Source organism: Sesamum indicum, linkage group LG11 (assembly GCF_000512975.1).
Source record: "Sesamum indicum cultivar Zhongzhi No. 13 linkage group LG11, S_indicum_v1.0, whole genome shotgun sequence".
Classification (NCBI taxonomy): domain Eukaryota; kingdom Viridiplantae; phylum Streptophyta; class Magnoliopsida; order Lamiales; family Pedaliaceae; genus Sesamum; species Sesamum indicum.
This window is the reverse complement of record NC_026155.1, coordinates 12363823-12385390: the sequence shown is the minus strand read 5'-3', so window position 1 is coordinate 12385390 and position 21568 is coordinate 12363823. Positions and strand designations below refer to the sequence as shown.

The 21568-nt window shown below is 29.4% G+C and overlaps 1 protein-coding gene across 1 annotated transcript; it reads left to right on the top strand.

Moving 5' to 3' along the window:
• LOC105174165 (cyclin-dependent protein kinase inhibitor SMR2-like) lies at positions 7722-8217 on the top strand. The gene has a single exon (XM_011096170.2). The coding sequence runs from the start codon at positions 7741-7743 to the stop codon at positions 8044-8046; it is 306 nt and encodes a 101-aa protein (XP_011094472.1). The 5' UTR covers positions 7722-7740; the 3' UTR covers positions 8047-8217.

Here is a 21568-nt window from a genome sequence, read left to right as displayed (position 1 = left end):
ATCGTCTACTTAATTAATTAAGATAAATTTTAATTAGTGTGACAAGTTATTGTGGCAAAATAGTAATTTTAGTCGGGCGTGACCTCTTGTACCGGGCCCCATTCTACACAGTGAACATAGCTACTAGACTATACCATTTCGGTTATTCAATCTTATCGACCAAGTAAATTTTATTTTGGTATTTAAATTTTGACATTAATATCACTTTGGTATTTGAGTAATTATAAATTACTCAATTAGTACACGAATTTGGCAATTAATATCACTTTGGTACCTTTAGTAATTACAAAGAATTTCGTTAGTACCGAAATTTTATTATTAATATCAATCTGATACCCAATTCGTATTTTTATTTAATATTTCTGTTATCTTTTTATGTAATGATAATTTTACCATTAGATATTAAAAATTAAAAAAAAAATAAGGAATATATCATAGAAAAAATTTGCATAAATTTCTACAATATATTTTTGTCTCTATTTGAACCAATTGATTTCTATTTCATATTTGGTTGTCAGATTATTATATTTTTAGGATTAATTTTGATACTCTCTACTATCTTTATTTTTCTTTATAATATAGAAAAATTCATTATTAAAATAATTTATATATTATACTGTGGTAAACGAGATTAATTTATTATGATTTTTAAACTATAGATATTTACAATGTAGGGGGAATTTTTTTTTTTTTTTGGTAATAATTAAGAATAGTTGCTTATTATTTTTTATTAAAATTATGGAAAGAATATTTTTGGACATGGTTTTGAACTATTTAAATTAAATTAATTTAAATCAAAAGTTATAAGCAATCCAACCAATTTATGCAAAATATTGCTAAAAATAAATGGTGACATACTATTATATATGAACAATTATTCTTAACAAAAAATTTCAACTTATATATATATATTTATATATATAATACTTTAATGTAAATGGATAAGATGTGATTGGATGGCATCTCATGTATATAATATTGAACTATTCCTCATCAATATGTAGGAAAGGAATCCAATGTTTTTTTTAATATATTTTAGCCAGTAATATTATATATATATATATATATCCTTATCCTCTAGTTATTTTAATATCACATTTATAATTCTTGCAATATTTTCTTTAAGGGGTATATAATTATTGTGTTTAAATGACATTTTAGTCCCTATTATCCCAAAAAAATTGCATATTTCCACATCTTTTTTTGAGTGAAAGGAATAGTCTACAACCTCTATTGTTTTGATATATAATGTGTGTGTGTGTGGATGATGAATCTTGTGAATTATTTTCAAATATTGACAAAAATGCCAAATTTCATCCCACTCACTAATTTCTTTTTAGGTTTTCAAATCAAATGTCATCCAAACACCGACCAAACAATTTGGATTGTTATTATTTTTTCTTTTTTATTATTTATTTATTTAATAGAATGGATGAGTTGGAAGATCTTACTTACAATCATATTTTAGGATGGTGTTTAACCAATAAGTCATTGGTCCAGTGGTAAGTGTGCTGCATCTTAAGGCGGATGAATTCTTGTCAATGATCAAGATTCCAAACTTTAGAGTCACACTTGTTTAAAGGGGTTTAACTCTCGAAATCTTAAAATCATACTTATTGTAAGGGATTTAACTGTCGAAATATCAAAGTCACACTTGTTGGGAGGGGTTTAACTCTTTCGCACCTGACTGGAACACGATTAAGTTCATCTAATGTGGGATGAGTACACTGATGAATATTTTATATTTGATAAAATTGAAATGAGGGGAGATTGTTAAAAATTCAAAAATAAACTGAAAACATCCGTATTTGATATGAAGAACCTTAAAAAAGCTCTCAACGCTTTGTTTTAGATTTTTTTTTTTCGAGAGCTGAATTATATATCATCACAGCCAAATAGGAAAAAATAGTTCATACAGTTGAAAGAGTAAGCCTAAACCGTACTAGACTCAACGCAAGTCGAACTTAGCAGCCTAACCACCTGAGAAATGAGGGACTGAGCGTCTACCCCTTTACCTTAGTAGAGGCATTTATTTCACTTAGTCCACAACGACCAACACAACGTGAGGATCGATCTAGCTCCTTTGACGCTCGTTGCATCTAATCCTCCATGTTAAGTTCCTTCCGAGACATCCACAACCATGAGAGATGGGACAAGGACCACACCAACCGAGAGAACAAATAATGAACAACAATATATGCTCAAGGCCTCATTTGATGCTTCCACACATAGCACACACTCCACCCACCTCAACCCGTTTGCACGGAAGGTTGTCTTATGTTGAAAGAGCTGACTGACAGTACCTTCATGCAAATAGAAGCACCTTCGGTAGTACCTTAGCCCTGTTGTGCCATGAATAAGTCTTGGGAACTAGAATCGGAGGTGGTCGAAGATGTAACGCCAAGTGATAAGCACTTTGAATGAAGAAATGACCCTTCACGTCGATTGAATGAAGAAATGACCCTTCACGTCGAAGTGCCAGCACCAATGGTCCACTGCCCCTTCGTGAATTTTTGTGAGCAAAATCCACTCGACATCAATATCCCTAAACTCCCCTCAAACACATGAAACGTCCTAGGAAGAGGCACTTGGGAAGAGCAACATGTCAACGGTGGCATCTAGTGGAAAAGTATGCACATGGAGAACCATTCTAAATGTAGATGGCCTTGGAAGCCAAAGATCCAAGGCAATGCAAATAGCCCTGCCGTCTTTGATGCTCCAAAGTGTGCTTGCCTATAGAAGTGGCTTGTTCGAGAGGGTTGATTGCCAAGCAAAGGAGATTTGGCCCTACCCTCTGTAGTAAAGACCCGTTCTTCATGAAAACATCGTTGTTTAAACAAGTGGTGCAAGAAGCAGTTTGGATTTGCCAAGATTCGCCAAATTTGTTTTCACAACAGCGCCGTATTGAACTCCTTCAAGTTGCGAATGCCTAAGCCCCCATCCCATTTTCCTTGGCACACTTTCTTCCAAGAGAGCTAATGAATTTTCTTATCCCCTTCTTGGTGCCAAAGGAGTGCAACCAACATACTCTCAGTCTTGGCATCATGACATCGGGAATCTTGTAGCAACTCATGGCGTAGGTTAGGATGGCGTGGAGCACCGCTTTGATAATCACAACCTAACCAACTTGTGGAAGCCGCTTAGATGACCAACTTTGTATTTTTTTCCAAATTCTCTCCTTTAGGCCATTAAAAACTGCCCGCTTAGATATTTTAACCACCAACGGTAGACCAAGATATTTCTCATGCTTTGCCAGGGTTGGGACCCCAAGGATGCCAGGCAGTTGGAGCGTGTTTTCACTAAAAACCAAGGCTGATCTCCCCACATTGATCACAAGACTTGAAGCCCCCTCAAGGCGGCACAAGATAGACCAAACACACTCTAAAGCCTCCTTCGTTGCTTGGCAAGAAATAAGCGTGTCATGGGCGAACAGTAAGTGCCAAATGTGAGGGTCATTCTGAAAAACAACCACGCCTTGGAGAGCACCACCCCACTCCTTCTCATTCACCAAATTGTAAAATGTTTCTGCACAAAACAAGAACAAATATGGGGAAAGAGGATCCTTTGATGGAGACCCATTTTTGGCTTCAAAAAACCAAAACGCGAGCCATTTAGAATAAAGGAGTATGACACACAATGGAACACATAACATAAACAAAGCCACAAATTTTGCGCAAAAACCTAGTCTGAGGAGCACACATTCAAGGAAACACCATTCCATTCGATTGTAAGCTTTACTAATAGCTAGCTTTAGCAAAAACATGTCCATTGGCACCCCAATACTTATGAGTAGGATAGTGATTTAATTCGTGGGCGATAAGGACATTATTAGTGATAAGTTGGCCAGGAACGAAAGCCGACTGAGACTCAGAAATGAGACTAGCTAGAAAAGGCTTGACACAATTAGCTGTGGCCTTGGATGCCAATTATAAACTACATTATATACGCTAATCGGTCCAAAGTCTATGGCTGTCTCTGCGTTCGCAAATTTTGGTATAAGAATAATCTGAGTAGCATTAAAGTTAGGGTTCAAGCACTTCCTCATTAAGAATTTGAAGCACACATTTGGTACTTTCATTACTGACAACATGCCAAGAACGTTGGAAGAAGATAAGAAACATATGCCATCATGACTTGGAGATTTTAGTGGATGCATTTCATTGGGAGTGATCCGAGTCGAAATCCACGCGACCTCTTTGATCAAGCGAACTGGCCCTACAAGCGGTTCAAGATCGCTATATCTCCCAAACTAGTGATTGGACCCTAAAAAAGGAAGCAGATCGTTAGGCTTGCTGGGGTGGTCCCCAACTAAGACCTTCCGATGCTTAAGTCAATGTTTGATTTTGAGGTCGTAAAAACAGGTTGCTTGCGAGCTGAAGTTTCGAAGCGACTAGAAAGTAAAGAGTGGTAAAATGAACGTACTATTAATGCACTGACTATGGAGTATTTATAGTGAAAAGCTGAGGGTATGGTTTGTCCAATGGCCATCTTTCACGTGTCTCGGGTTGCAAGGGTGGGGTCATGACCCGATCCGATAAAAAATGTGCAGATCCTGCTGGTAAAATTGTAATTTTGTGCCTTATCAGGGGCAAAATGACCTTTCTCAGATTTTACCCCATCGGGGAACTTGCTTGACCTCCTCTAGGCGAATGAGCTCCTCGTTCATCGCCTCGGACACCAACAACTAGATTGAAGAAAGTCAGTCATCAATTGCACGAGTACATACTAGGATTACAAATTCAAAAAATCTGCCAGAATAGGCCTGAATAAGCAACAGAATCTCAGCCTCTTTAGTAAAAATTCGCCATGTTCGTCCTTCAGAGTTTTGCTTTTGAATTTTATAAGCTTGTTTTCTATAAATACCTAACATTTTATAAAATTTTATAAACTTTTAAATATCTAATAAAATATTCTGAATAATGTATAATTTATAAACTCACCCAAACCTTAAAATCCCAATCGCGCTCTTTTTCTTTTTACTTTTTTTTTAAAGAAGGCATTAAAATGCGATTTCCTCTAATTTCACTGTATTAATAGGATGTAAAGAAAATACCCTAGAATAATATTCTTTTAAAAAAATACCGACATGAATCCATATAAATATTTTAAACTCATAATCATTAATTCTTATTTTTTCTTCCAAAAATCCCAAATTAAAAAACAAATATATATATATATATATAAAGAGCAATCACATTCACATGCTGCATAAATAGAGTCATGTGGTGATGGTGGGGGGTCCGTTTGGTAGCCGCTTTTAGCTTTTCTATGCTGCCGCTTAACTTCAGTTCCCCCCCCCCAATTTCAACCTCACTCCTCACCAATTAAACATGGATTTTTATTTATTTATTACATCTATCAAAATTTTAATTAACAATTCCAATATTTTAATTTAAATAAAAATTTTTATTTTTTATTTTATAATTTGATACTGATGATTAAAAAAAATACTCTGTCCATATGCGTAACTAACTTTTTATTAAATTTTTTAACTGAATAAAAAGAAAGTTGAAATAAGTAAATTTATTAGAACTAATAAAATGAGTTTACTTTAAATGTGTATGAATAAAAAAATCATTAATTAAATAAAAAATAGGATTTATCGTGGAAGAAACAAATAAGTATTATCAGGGGCAGTTTAGATAATTCACATTTTATCGGTTATGGTTACATGGATCTCCCCTTTAATAAACAGTATATATAGATAAAAAAATCACATCATTTATGTACTTAAAAGAATACATCATATACATGATTTTGCATTATATATTAAGTGAAATATTAGAGAAAAAATATGTTGTAAGAAAATACTCGAACTAATTGATTACGATTTCGTAATTACCTAATTCAGCTTAAGAATCTATTTGTGTTTGTTTGGTCGGGCTGGTTAAGTTATGAACATACATAGAAAAATACGAAAATAAGATAATTGTGAGACACAAGATTTACGTGGTTCGAGAAATTCTCATGCGCTCAAAATTTATTTTTTACTTGGATAGCTTCTTTTCGTGAATTATAATAAAAGTTCACCTATGGATTATTATACCAAAATCCCTATAAAATATTGTAAAATTATAATTTTATCCGTCCTGAAAATACGAAAAACAAAAATATTGGAAAATCTTATTGAATTAATGCTCTAATGAAGCAAGAAAGCAAATTTGCAATATTTCTTATAGCTAAATGTTTAGAGGCAGTAATTGAGATTTGGTAGCAAATATTCAAGTGTACAATCTTGTGAATTTATTGCTCAAAATCAAACTATGCTGCAATAAATACATTTTAGCCATATATTTCATGTGATAGTAACAAAGAATTCTTATATCAGTTCAGATCACATCCAACCAATTAATTAATTATATATATATATGATAGTCGTTCTTATATTTATTGGTCCCATAAATTAGGTTAATATCACTTTTGTTTTATTCATTACGGGTTTTTAGGTCCATAACTTACAAAAATTGATATTTTTGGTCCTCATGCACCTTTTCGTCTATAATTTAACGATGTAAGTCACCTACCTAGTACGTTGCCGTTAAGTATTTTTGGTTGGAGAAAAAAGTGGCCCTTTTTGCAATAGTAGCATATGAGTGCTTCACTTTGGCCTACTTGATTCACTTGTGTAGGCATGATTTTTTGTTTTGCTTCTATGTGACTTCAACTTATAGAAATATGGAAAGTATATGATTCAATTTTTATGAGAGAATAGAGAAATCGCTATATTTTTTGCCCTAATTTCTCCAAAAATGGCCCCAAGCTGAAAAACGAACCAATTTTCCCTCCAACCAAAAATACTTAACATACGATCACATGCTAGGTACGTGCTCTACACATTAAATTATAGACAAAAAGTACTAATTTTTGTAAATTATGGGACTAAAAGTGCTAAGCTCTTAATGAATGGGACCAGAAATATTATTTTCCCTATTTGTTGTATGATTAATTTTTTTCTAAAAAACAAATACACTAACGATATAATAATACATTTAAATTTGTAAAATTTACCCAAGAAACAGAATAAGGAATGCAATATTTTTGTACTTTTAAGTGTCCGTTTTTCCCTACGATTGAGTATGTCAAAAAACTTGCGTTTTGCAATTTCTTGTTCTTTTGTACTCTGTTTTTTAATGATCACTTTCAAAATAAATTTCAATAAAATTACGTTACATATAAAAAAATCTACAAATTGTAATTTTTAGTCCGATTACAATTATTTTTATTTAATTATCCATCACGCCCGTTATATATATAATTTTTTTTAATTCCTTCGTTAACTTTAGAAATGCCGTTAATTTTGAAATTAAATAGAATTTATATATATATATATATATATATATATGAAATTATAAAATTGTGAATCCAATACCATATTTATTTTTTTAATAAAAATAACTTATTTATTTTTCTAATTAATTATGCAATATTAATGTTTGAGAAAAACTGAAGCATAAAGTTGAGGAGAAAAAGAAAGAAAAGCCCTGAAATAGATGCAAACATTTCATGATGTGGACATGTTAGAAAAGTTGATCAGTTGTGTAAGAATAAAGAAATTCCCACACCCTCCTTTTCCTCACTCAATTACCTTCCATTGCACGCCTCTCTACCTCTGTAACACCCCCACCCCCACCCCCACCCCACCTATACATATATTGACGTAGAAACTCATACCCTCTTCTCCATTTCCTGCAAACATCTGATCTCCCACCCCCACCCCCACCCCCCCAACCCCACATCACCATGTCCACAGATCTTGAGATCAGAGTGCCAGTGATCAAGATAAATGCTGATATCAGCACAGATGAGCGGTGCACAAGTCGAGAAGTAGAAGAGTGCCACACCCCAAGATCCCCGCAGCACATGATTCCCACAACCCTCAGCTGCCCGCCCGCACCGAGGAAGCGACGGCGCTCCGCCGCATGCAAGAGGAAACTGTGGGAGCTGGAGTTCTTCGAGACGGTGGCGAGGGAGGAAGTTGAATCGCTATTCACAACGGCTGAAGAGGGGCACTTCAATGCCTCCACCAAGAGGAAATGTGTAATGTGATAAAAAAAGGATTTTTAATTATGGATTTTTTTTTTATAATTTTAATATATGTAGTTTTTGAGCTTGGAAAAATTAATGTATAGAAATTATGTATGTAGGTTTACACGTTTTAATTTTTATATATTTGTGAATTATTGATCTGAATTATAGGATTTTTATATTAATAACTAATTAATTCAGATAAATGTCCTGATTTATTTGTTCTTCATTTAATTATCTAATAATTAGTTTTATATATTCGCTATTAGTCCACGTTGCTGACTTTCAACAACTTTTGCATTGATTAATTTTGTTGGAGTAGTAACAATTAATTTAGATTTTTTTGGATATATTTATAGAAATGATTAATGAAGGGATAAAATATTTTTTTGATATTTTTAATTATTAATTATTTAATATATTATGTATGTAATTTAAAAACAAAACAAAATGAAGGGATAAAATTAAATGAAAAAAAACTTCGAACTAGAGAATAAAATAAGGTAAAATAATAACAATTTTTCTCAATATAACATCTAAATTTCCCCCCCAAAAAAAAATGATATTCCAAGAAATAAAAAAGGAGATAAGTAACAAAAATTTGAGTAGCTGAAGTTGGCGATAGTTAATTACTCTAAAATTATAAGGAAAAGAAGAAAAAATTATATCGACACCCCTAAAGTTAGACTTAATTATATATATATATATATATATATATATATATATATACGTATTTGTATAAAATTCTGCCATTGAATAAGAAGAGTATTTATAATTTTGTAAAGATATGGGAGTTTGTGTAATTAAACATAATTTCAAGGAGTGTCAATGAAAAATACGAGAGAGAGAGAGAGAGAGAGAGAGAGAGAGAGAAATAACTCACTAGAAAAAAGTTACTATTGACTACAATATTAGTGGCTACGGCTAAAAATTATGGTAAATAACTATTATTAATCATGGTTAAATAAAATTGATGTCACAAACTAGCTTTTCCACCGTGAAAGTATAATTTGCCACAGCTATGAGCCATGATGAAAATATTTGCTATAACTTTTAGCCATAACAAATATTTTAGCCACCCTTGCAGAACCACAGTCAACAACTGTTACGCGATCGTGATCGATAAATATTTGTTACAGCTGTTTATTATTAATTATGCCAATTAGCCAAGATTGAATGATATATTTGTTATAGTGATGACTCCAGCATGCATTCAGATTAATTACTCTTATTTAAGTTATGAACTTTTGATGGGATGATCAAAGTGTTAGTTATTATTATAATATTTAATTAAATAAGTAGGTAAGATGGTTGATCTGTATATGTAATTAAGGTTTGACATTAATTTGAGTGACTGACACGGCTTTTTTGGGATTGATAAATTTCATTTTCAAACAATTAATATAATATTACATGCTAAATTAATTAATTATGAAATTATATTTATATATATATATTAGAAATGTGATAATCATGAATATTTATGATATTCCTAATTAATTAATATATCCTTTCAAGCTATTCCACGGCTATGTTATTTTAGAAAAGGGTGAATAGCAATTTATCCCCTGTGATATAGTAAATGAGCACATTATCCCCCTATGAAAAAAATTTAGCAATTTATCGTCCTGTACTTTTTAAAATAAAGCAATTTACCTTCTTATACAGGGGTAAATTGCTTTATTTTAAAAATCATAGGAGGTAAATTGTTGTATTTTAAAAAAATAAGGAGGTAAATCGTTGTTTGTTTTTCATAAGGAGGTAATTTCCTCATTTGCGATATCACAAGGGGGTTGCTTGCGTTTTTTCCTTTTAAAAAATATTTTATCCAGATTAGACGATCAATTTTCATTTATTATATAATTTCTGCTAGGGTATAAAATAAACTTAATAAATTGTGTAATATATATATATATATATATACTGAAAATTTATATAATCCACTGTCTCTAATGACTTGTATTTTGTAATTTCAACCTAAATTGTTCCATAATTTGATTAAATAAATATTAAATTTGAATAGAATAATCTTTATTTTATTTTTTTATATTAATAAATTATGTAGTTGTTTGGTCAAAATAATGGACGCATTAGGCACATGATGGTCAATTTATGACCACATCTATGTACGCGTATTCATTAGGTAGGCCAGGAAATTGGGAAAAATAGAATTTGTACAAATTTAATTTCTTTTTTCATATTTAAATACTGAAAAAAATACAAGCAACTTTTTGTGATATTGTAAGTGAACAAATTATCCCCTAATGAAAAAACAAATAGCGATTTTTACCTCTCTGTATTTTTTAAAATACGACAATTTAACCCCCTATGATTTTTAAAATGAAGCAATATAATTACCTCCATGTATAAGGAGGTAAATTGCTTCATTTTAAAAAATATAGGGGATAAATTTCTATATTTTTTTTCATATAGGGTAATGTGCTCATTTTCAATATTACAGAGGATAAATTGCTATTCAGTCTTTAAATATTGTATATGTTTGAGAAATTACTTTATCAATTTTTGAAAATAATAGGCTCAAATTTCTAGAAAATTTCAGCTTATCATAGATTTTGATGGAAACGACCAGCCCCTACATATAGGGTTCAAATTATTGTTACAAAAGGACAAGATTAGAATTTGTTTAGGGATAGTTACTGCCTTGAGGTGTCATGTAGTTATACGTAAATTTTTTATGATTTGAAAAATTATATTTAAAATATTTAAAGTCTACTTCTGTCTAATAAATAAGTCCATCAATTAGTTAAAATTCATTGAATTTGTTAATTTAATAAAAAACTGCATGAAAATTGATATTTACCGTTGATTAATTTATTACATACTTATAATAGGTCAAATAATTATTTTTCGGCTAAACGACCCTTATAACTGTGAAGATATACCTTCTCATATGCATTAACGCGTGAAGATGTACCAGGCTAATTTGAAAATTAGTAATAAGTCAATTGAGGGTAAATATATATTTTTTTCCAATTATTTTTGTTAATATCAGCAAATTCGGTGATTTTGATCACAAAGGAACCTATTTGTTACACAAAAGCAAAGCTCAGGGGTACAATATGTAATTTTTCATCTACGTCCAATTATAACAAATCTTAAGGGAGGCGAGTGCAATTATCCCTTCTTCTTTTTTTATTAGGATGAGTTTAATCTAATTCGACCCGACTCAATGATTCGACATAGGGATTGTTGGGGCACCTAATGACGGAGATTTTCATATGTTGACTCGTACAAATACATATATCTAATTGAATTAAAGTGTCGAAAGATTTTAGTTGAGGACCTCCCAACTGACCTAATGCTTGTTTGTTTTCTCAGGTTTTCAATACTCAGGCCCGGAATTGCACAGTCCTCGATGATTAGTTGTTATTTTTGAAAAGTATCGCAGTAGATGTTCCTTATAAAATTTTACGACCAGAACTAAAAAAATAAAAACTCCTAAACCAAGATTAAAAAAAAAAAAACCCAGAGAAAATTGCAATTTCGTTCTCAAAATGTAGGGTGGTTTGCAATATTAGTCCCACACTTTTTGAAATAGTTGTCTTTAGTTCCATACTTTAGGAAATCATTGCAAGTTTAGTCCCGCTGTTGCAATACTAGTCCAACGCCCACTTTAAAAGTGTGGGACTAATATTAACTATTTTAGAAAGTGTGAAACTAATATTGCAAACCACTCTATACTTTAACATTAAAATCGTATTTTTCTCAAAAAAAAAATAATACAGAAATTTAAGTTTTCACCATAATTAATTAACATTTATCTTTACGTTAATTATATTAATTAATCCATAATTTTCAATTATTCCCAAAATATTTTACATAATTTTTAACTAAAACTAATATTTGGGCGTCACCTTCTAACACAACAGTCAATAGTCGTTTTGCAACTATCATTAATTACTATTTATTATTATTCTTTTTTAAAGTTTTAACTATAAAAATTAATTACAACAAAAATTCATACATTTTTTTTTTGTAATAATATTCTAAAATGAACCAATTTTTTTAACCAGTTCAGCTTCATTCAAATATATCCATTAAAATTTGAGTTTAATTCTACTTAATTAACAATAATTATTATTGGCACTAAGCATAAAAATTTACTATCGGTTATGGACTAAAATTATTATTATCCATATTTAAATAAAAATCGATGCAAAAACTAAAACTATGAATCATAAAAATTATTTTTCTCATGACTTTTAACAATAACAAATATTTTAGCAACACTTACAAAAATTACGGCCGACAATTATATATTGTGTAGCCATGATCAGTGATTATTTACTACTGCTATTTATTTTTAATTACGATAATTAATTATAATTAAATGTATAAACTAAATGACTAATCATGGATTGTGTTGACCGACGGTACATTAAAAAAGTTCCATGCCACTCACTAATTTTTGCATTCTTCGACATATAATAATTATTATAATGATGTCGATAGTAAATAAAATATTAATATATGTATATATTTATATATTTTAATAATTTATGCTAATTAATGTTCTAAAATAGGTAGCAATAAATGTATATATGTTGGAGGGTCATAATGAATATATGATCCCATCAAATATATTACGTGGCCCATCTCTCATTAATTATGTTTTCCCCATGCGCCCAATAATATCTACACAATTTATTGCCGTCCATCAAAAAATAATATGGAAAATCAGGTTTAATTATTTTTTTATTATAAAAAAATATATTAATATAATTTTTTTAAATATAATAATATTATTATTACGAGTCGCGGTTTGTAACCGTGACTTGATTAAAAATATATATATATTTTTTTAAAAAATCGTCAAGTCGCGATTTGAAATTACGACTTGGTGTCCCAAGTCGCGACTTTAAATCACGACTTGGCATATTTTTTTAATTTCATTTAATTAATTTTGCTTATAAATTAATTATATAAAATTAATTTTTAGCAACGAATTAAAGTCCAAGAAATCATAATATACTTGTATTAATTTAAAAAATCATAATTAAGTGTATAAATATAATACTGTATATCTTTTTGTACAATGGTAAAAATATAATATAGTATACAATTTCAAAACAATGAGCCTTGTGTTGTAAAAACTAATATCCAAAATAAAGTATTTGATATTATATACAACGTACCACAACTTGCAGCATAGATGCTTCTCCAGATTGGTACCCCCTTTCCACACGTCTATCAGTAGATGACGATACGAAATTTCTTGTTATGTTATAGTATCATTTTCAATAACCTCGTTCTGCTTCTCTTCTATTGGAAATGGGTGGCTTCTGTACAATCGTGTCATATCGTCTTTGCCATCTAGTGATGTATTGTATGTGTTGCAGGTGCCAATCTGTGCCTGCGTGATTTTTTACGGGAGATTTGATGGAAGCTCATATCCCGAGTATCCGTCGGTTTTGGAATATTTTGCCCCATCCCGAATTGGCGAAGAACCCGATCGGGACGATGCATTTCAATTATTGCATAGAATAGCAATGGACATGATGACCTCCACAATAATAAATTTTATAATTTTAATAATAATTATTATTTTATATAAATTGTTATTAACATGAATTAGTGACAAAAATATGTGCACAAAGTTTCACTAAATACAACTAGTGACTCATGTATCAACTATTATTCGTTATCACTAGATCGTCACTATATTATGTGGTCACTAAGTTATTACTATAAATAATATTTTATGTTTTAAAATATATTATGAATAAAAAAAGGTATATATAAACCAAAACATTACATTTGAACCAAAAAAAAAGAAAGAAAAAGAAAGAAATAAAAAAAAATAAACTTAGGGGTATTATCGGTATAACAAATTAGTGCCGCAGTATCATAGCCGCCGTTTTGTGAGAGAAAAAGGGTTTCTCTTACATATTAGTATAGATTATATAGTAGCAAAATAAAAATTATTATCACTTAATATATATTTTTAGTAATATTTTTTAAAATTATCACTTGATAGTTTGTCACTAATGTTCACATTTTCTCACAGTGGCTAACAACTTTCATTAGGAAAATGACTGAAAACTATACGTGATAGTCATATGGCTGTAATTTTTTTCGTCAATTTTTTAATAAAAATTAGACTATTTTCGAGAATCTTTTACATAGAGACTAACTGTGCACAATATCTAATTATGGGACAAAAAGAATACAATATTCCCACTAATTCAAATCATAGTAATCAATTAACTATTCCCTAAGTCAGAGGTTGGCTTCATTGTCAAGTGTCCCAGAAAGCTGATTAGTAGTTAGAAAAGGTAGATTACCTACCATTATAATAACATTAAGGGATAGTTACACGAATTTTGGTGTAATTACACATAAATTTTTTGTGTTTGAAAAATTATATTTAGCATTCCTAAGTTTTGCTTTCGTCTAACAAATATGTCCCTTCATTAGTCAAATTTCACTAAATTTGATGATATTAACAGAAAAACTGAATGAAAAATGATATTACTTATTTATTGTAGGTTAAATATTTTTTTTCCGACTAAACTACCCTTAGAATGATAAATATATCTCATCATATGCATTAACACGTTAAGACGTATGAGGCTAATTTAATCATAAAAAGATTTATTTAACCTGTTATAAGTCAGTAATAAATTAATCGGGGTAAATAAAGACTTTTTTCTAACCTTTTTTGTTAACATCAGCAAATTCGGTGAATTTCGTCTAATGGAGGGACTTATTTGTTAGATGGAATCAGACCTCAGGGGTGCTAGATATAATTTTTCAAACAAAAAAAAATCTATGTATAATTACACCAAATCTCATGGGAGAGGAGTGTAATCATTCATAATATTATTAATTACTCATAATTAAGTAGGTGAAGAAAGAATCATCACAACTTAAAGATTAGCTTAAGTCAGAAGCCACCACAGTATCTTTGCTTTTGAAGCAAACTCTAAACTACTTCACAAAAGATATATATTGGTCAACAATCGATAATGTTGCTATTCGTTTCACATCAGTTGCAAACGATGAATTTAAGTGCCTTATATCTCTCTAGCTAGACGACACACATTTTTAAGACAAAACTGTAAGACTCATATGAAGTTAGAGCTGATAATACCTTATGCAATGAGACACTTATCACGTTGCATGACACATCAAATAATAGATCCACCGTACTTGGTTGGGTAATTCTGTGTTGCAAAGAATTTGAAATCCTTTAATTAACATTTTTATATTATTTTAGTAATATTGTAATGAATTCTAAATATATGAATTTGAGTTTCTTCGTTTTTTTTAACATTCGAAAAAAATGGCTTAACATCTATGAAAAAACTTTAATGCTAAAATCAGCCTCGAAATAATTGGCAAGTAAAACTCTGATTACTAATCTATATTATTTAATTTATAATTTAAACAATTCATTGTTAAGTAAATTTTTCGTTTCCAAAAACATTAGCAAGTAAATTTTTTTATATTAAATAATATAAATTAGCAATAAAAATTTTACTTGTTGATTTTTTCCCGTAGCTATTTGTGAAAATGAAAACTTGAGGGCTTCAGCCATGAATTCTGTATCTTGAATCTTGGTTAATTGTGTTAGACTGATTGGAGAAAAAAGAATTATTTAATATTTAATATCTTTGATACACTTGTTCATGAAAAATTTTATTTATTTATTTATTTTTTGGTTGAATTTTGCACACGAACATCTTTTTTTATAACTAAGTAGTAATGAAATTCGAACTTAAAAAAATCTCTTATTGGACTGGTTTTGATACCATATTAAATAATATCCTCATATTTAAAGTTTAAACTTAAATTGTTAGCGGAGAGAATCATTTCATATTTAATATTGCTAACATCATTGTAATTCAAACGTAAAATTTAAGGTAAATTACAGCTACATCAACAAGTTTGATGTTATTACGGATACTTTTGTCATTTGAAAAATTATAAATACTTCCCTCAAATGGAAGATAATTATGAAACCTCTAGACGGTGAGGTTGAAATTACTATTTACCCTTATTAGTAAAATTGTCAAATATTAAGTTGGCTAAAATTGTGTTTTTGATCTCATTCAAGAGGGTCATTTTCACTTTTAATCCCTAACTTTACAGAGTCGATACTTTTAGTTCGAAAATCCTAAAATTTTGACACTATTGGTCATGTGCCAATAAATATTAACAAAAATAGCACGTGCAGTTAGTCGATGATTATGACTTGGCCAATAAATATACCCAATTCTATTTTATTCTCTACATTTTTTGAAAAATGCTAAAACATTAATACATGTGTTTTAAAAACAGGCTAAAAACCTTGAAAAAAAAAATCACTTTTTGAACTCAATTTCTTTATTTCTATAATTATGAGATCTTTTTGTTTTGTATTTTTATCCATTCTAAATAAATATTTTTCAATATATTTTCTTAAATATTAAATTACCATAATGTACATCAAATTTTTGTTTTTTATAATTTAAATTAAAAAATTAAAAAATTAAATTAACATCATCTAAAATATCAATAACCAAAGTTCAATTTTCAAATTTAAATATCTATCTGATTATAAATATTAATTAATTATAAAAATTATATATTATTAACTAATTTAACTTATTATTTAATTTAAATATATTATATTATTTATTATAAATAGTATTTTAAGAAAAATTATCATTATAAAATATAATGATAATTAAAAATAAATTACCATAATCAATATAAATTACTTATTTAGATATATAATTATAAATTTAAAAATAAAATTAAACCCCCAACCCCACCCCACTCCCTCACCCCTTCAAAAAAATAATTGTTTATGTTTAATGCAAAGAGATTATCCAAATATGCGCTAACATAATGTTTTTTTATAGTTTCATTCATTTTGTTTTATTATATATTAATCCACCAAAAACACTGGTCTGTTACGTTATTTATATTTATTTTTATATTACCTCATCAAACTTTTTATTTCTCTTTTCCCTCGTCTCTTAGTATTTTTTTATAACTTCATTCAGTTTTTTTCACTTTAATATATTTTAAGTTAATCAATTAAAATATATTTTCAAAAAAATAGCAATTAATTTTCAAATATTTTAATTAATTATACACTCGCATTTCAATAAGCCACACACACTAATATAAATTAAAAGAAAAAGGGAAATATGCTAATAGAAATGAGAAAAGTACAGTTTTATTCATATTTGATCATACATAAAGATAATAAATCAAGTATGTATTTAATTAATTGTTCCAATTATATTTTTGGACCAAGCTATCCGGAGGATATGTACCACTGAAATAAATACCAGTAGTAGTCGCTTCCCAGTAGCATACACCCCTGTAGCAGTCGGACCTATGTTTTGAAGTAAAAACGTCGAACGCTCTTTCCTTCGAACCCCACCAAAGATGGCAAAAGAACAGAGTATTTCTTAACACACTCCGGCAAAAACTCCAGTTGAAACTTTGATTCGTCGGAATCGTATGATACCCTAAGTCATCGTCTTTAGACGCACAGTGCGCTACCAATGGCTTAGAATTCGGAGGGAGACTATTAGCTACATAAATAGTGTACTTCGGGGTTCCAACACATTTCCGTTTCTTCGACGCCATTGCTTGGAGAAAGCAAGTTGTTATCAAGAGAAACCCTAAAGTAATATTCGTTATCGAAGTCATGGTCATATTGCTAGATAAGAAAATATATAATTTTTCAGACGTATGAATCGATGTACATGTTAATATTTGACTACAGCTCGCTTTTATAAAGGTGTAATAATGATCCAACTATATATAATTTTTGAGAAGACTGTGAGTATATTGATAAGATAAAGTTGTAATGATATTTTAAGTGGATATTAATAATGTTTATGTCTTGGATTTGATTATATGATATTGGGATAAAGTTTATTAATTGATTTTTGATTGAGTTATATATATCAAGAAGATGAAATTAATTACAATGATTTTCAGTAGATTTGGTGTTACGTATAACAATATAATTATAGCAATATGTCATTAGTAGATTCAGATCAATTTGATTGAACTATATTTAAGTATGAAATTAAAATAGTATTTTCAGTAGATTTGATTATATTTAACTATATTTACGCCCTTTGACTCCACTTATGCTCAACAAATCCTCGTCGAGGAAATCTACACTGTGGGACTCGATTTCGGTCATTCCTATATCAGGATGTTCACCGTACATCACATACCCCTTAGGGTGCTCACAATATCTTATAAAGATAAAGCTTGCTGGCTCTAGGACCCAATTTTTATATTTATGAGAAGTATTATGCAAAAACTTGCCAACCCCCATGAGCATAAGCCTTGTAAATCGGGTTTTCTTCCATGCTGGTTCATAAGGAGTCGAAGGAACGGATTTGGAGGGCACGCGGTATAAGATGTCGCAGTAGTCAGAATTGCATCTCCCCAAAATGATATTGCAAGATTTGCTTGTGCCATCATTGATCTGGCCATTTTCAAAAGTACTAAATTTTTGAAATAAATAAATGGGTTACAATTTTTGAAAATACTAAATTTTGAAATAATCGACACAATTTTGAAAATAAAAACTTTTATTTTTAGAAAATTGAATTAGAAAAAGCTCATGTTGTGTTTGGATTGACAAATTAGGAATTGTGAATTTCAAACCTTCATATTAAAAACGATAATGTTGCTACGCGTTTCACATCAGTTGCAAACGATGATTTTGAGTGCCTTATATCTTCCTAGCTAGACGAGACTCATTTTTAAGATAAAATTATGATACTCATATGAAGTCAAAGTTGATAATACCTTATGCAACGAGACACTTATCACGTTGCATGCAGCATCAAATAATAGATCCACTGTACTTGGTTGGGTAAATTCTGTGTTGGAAAGAATTTAAAATCCTTTAATTCACATTCTATATTATTTTAGTAATATTGTAATGAATTCTGCACACGAACATCTTTTTTCATAACTGAGTAGTAATGAAATTCGAACTTAAAAATTTCTTATTAGACTAGTTCTGATACCATATTAAATGATATTATCATTTTTAAAGTTTAAAGTTAAATTGTTAGAGGAGAGAATCATTTCATATTTAATATTGCTAACATCATTATAGTTCAATCGTAAAATTTGGGGTAAATTACAGCTACCTCAGGAAGTCTGATGTTATTACGAATACCGGTTCCCATTTGAGAAATTATACATACTTCCCTTAAATAAAAGATAATTATGAAACCTCTAGACGGTGAGGTTGAAATTACTATTTACCCTTATTAGTAAAATTGTCAAATATTAAGTTGGCCAAAATTGTGTTTTTAGTCTCATTCAAGAGGATCATTCTCACTTTTAGTCCCCCGCTTTACGGAGTCGATACTTCTAGTCCGAAAATTCTAAAATTTTGACACTATTAGTCATGTGCCGATAAATATTAACAAAAATAGCACGTGCAGTTAGTCACTGATTATGACTTGGACAATAAATATATCCCTATTCTATTTTATTCCCTATATTCTTTTGAAAAAGACTAAAACCTTCTGAGTTTTAAAAACAGGCTAAAAACCTTATTTCTTGATCTTATAGAATCCCCTCCTTTATTTCTTTAATTATGAGAATTTTTTGTTTTTGTATTTTTATCCATCCTAAATAAATAAATAAATATTTTTCAATATTTTTTCTTAAATATTAAATTACCATAATGTATATCAATTTTTATTTTTATAATTTAAATTAAAAAATCAAATTAACATCATATAAAATATCAATAACCAAAGTTCATTTACAAATTTTTTATTCTCTCTCTTCTTAACTTACACGTGCTTTTCTCTTTTCCCCCTTCTCTTAGTAATTTTTTATAACTTTATTCATTTTTTTTCACTTTAATATATTTTGATAATGAATTAAAATATATTATCAAGAAATAGAAATTAATTTCCAAATATTTTAATTAATTGTACACTCACATTTCGATCTGCCACACACACTAATATAAATTAAAAGAAAAGGGGAAATACAGTAATAGAAATGAGAAAAATACAGTTTTATTCATACTTCTCATCGACCAACAATATTTAATCATACATAAAGATAAATAAATCAATTATATATTTAATTAATTGTTCCAATTATATTTTTGGGCCAAGCCATCCGGAGGATATGTACCGCTGAAATAAATACCAGCAGTATTTGCTTCCCAGTAGCAGACACCCCCGTAGCAGTCGGACCTATGTTTTGAAGTAAAAACGTCGAACGTTCTTTCCTTCGAACCCCACCAAAGATGGCAAAAGAACAGAGTGTTTCTTAACGAACTCTCGCAAAAACTCCAGCTGAAACTTTGATTCGTGGGAATCGTATGATACCCTAAGTCATCGTCTTTAGACGCACAGTGCGCTACCAATGGCTTAGAATCCGGAGGGAGACTATTAGCTACATAAACAGTGTACTTCGGGGTTACGACACATTTCCGATTCTCCAACGCCATTGCTTGGAGAAAGCAAGTTGTTATCAAGAGAAACCCTAAAATGATGTTCGTTATCGAAGTCGTGGTCATAATGCTAGATAAGAAAAAATATAATTTTTCAGACGTATCAATCGATGTACATGTTAATATTTGACTGCAACTCGCTTTTATAAAGGTATAATAATGATCCAACTATATATAATTTTTTAGAAGATTTTGTATATTGATAAGATAAAATTGCAACAATATTTTAAGTGGAGATTAATAATGGATTTGAAGAATATTATATATGATATTGGGCTAAGGTTAATTAATTGATTTTGATTGAGTTATATATATCAAGAAGATGAAATTAATTACAATGATTTTCAGTAGATTTGGTGTTACGTATATATAAAATATTATAGCAATATGTCGTTAGTAGATTCAAATCGATTTGATTGAACTATATTTAAGTATGAGATTAAAATAATATTTTCAGTAGATTTGATTTTACATTTATAAAGATAAATTATATATATATATATATATATATATATATATATAGCATCATATAATGAGCAGAGTTCATATATTTGCGTGACAAACACTTCAAAAAAAAAAATTAAATTTTCAATAAACTATAAACGACCACAGTTTAAAAATAGTAGTAAATCAATATTATTAACCACGGTTAAATCAAAGCAAAAATTTAAATTTTTACCATGATTAATCAATATCACCATAGTTTTTAGCCATATCTAATATTTTGACCACAACTACAAAGTGAAAAATCATTTTCTTTTTTTAGTGAAAGTTGCAGCAATATTAATATAAAGTCATATATCTTCTTAGTGAAAATTGATTGACTTATAACTTTTGACTTAAACCAATTAAATTTAAACAATTCAAAAAGAGAAACTGTAAATTAAAATTACTTTTGACTTAAATCAATCAAATTTAAATAATTCAATAAGTGAAACTGTAAATTAAAATTACTTTTGACTTAAATCGGTCAAATTTAAACAATTCAAAAAGAGAAATTGTAAATTAAAAATCACTTTTTTTTATCCGATTTTCAACAGAAAACTGATATTCGAATGGATATATCAC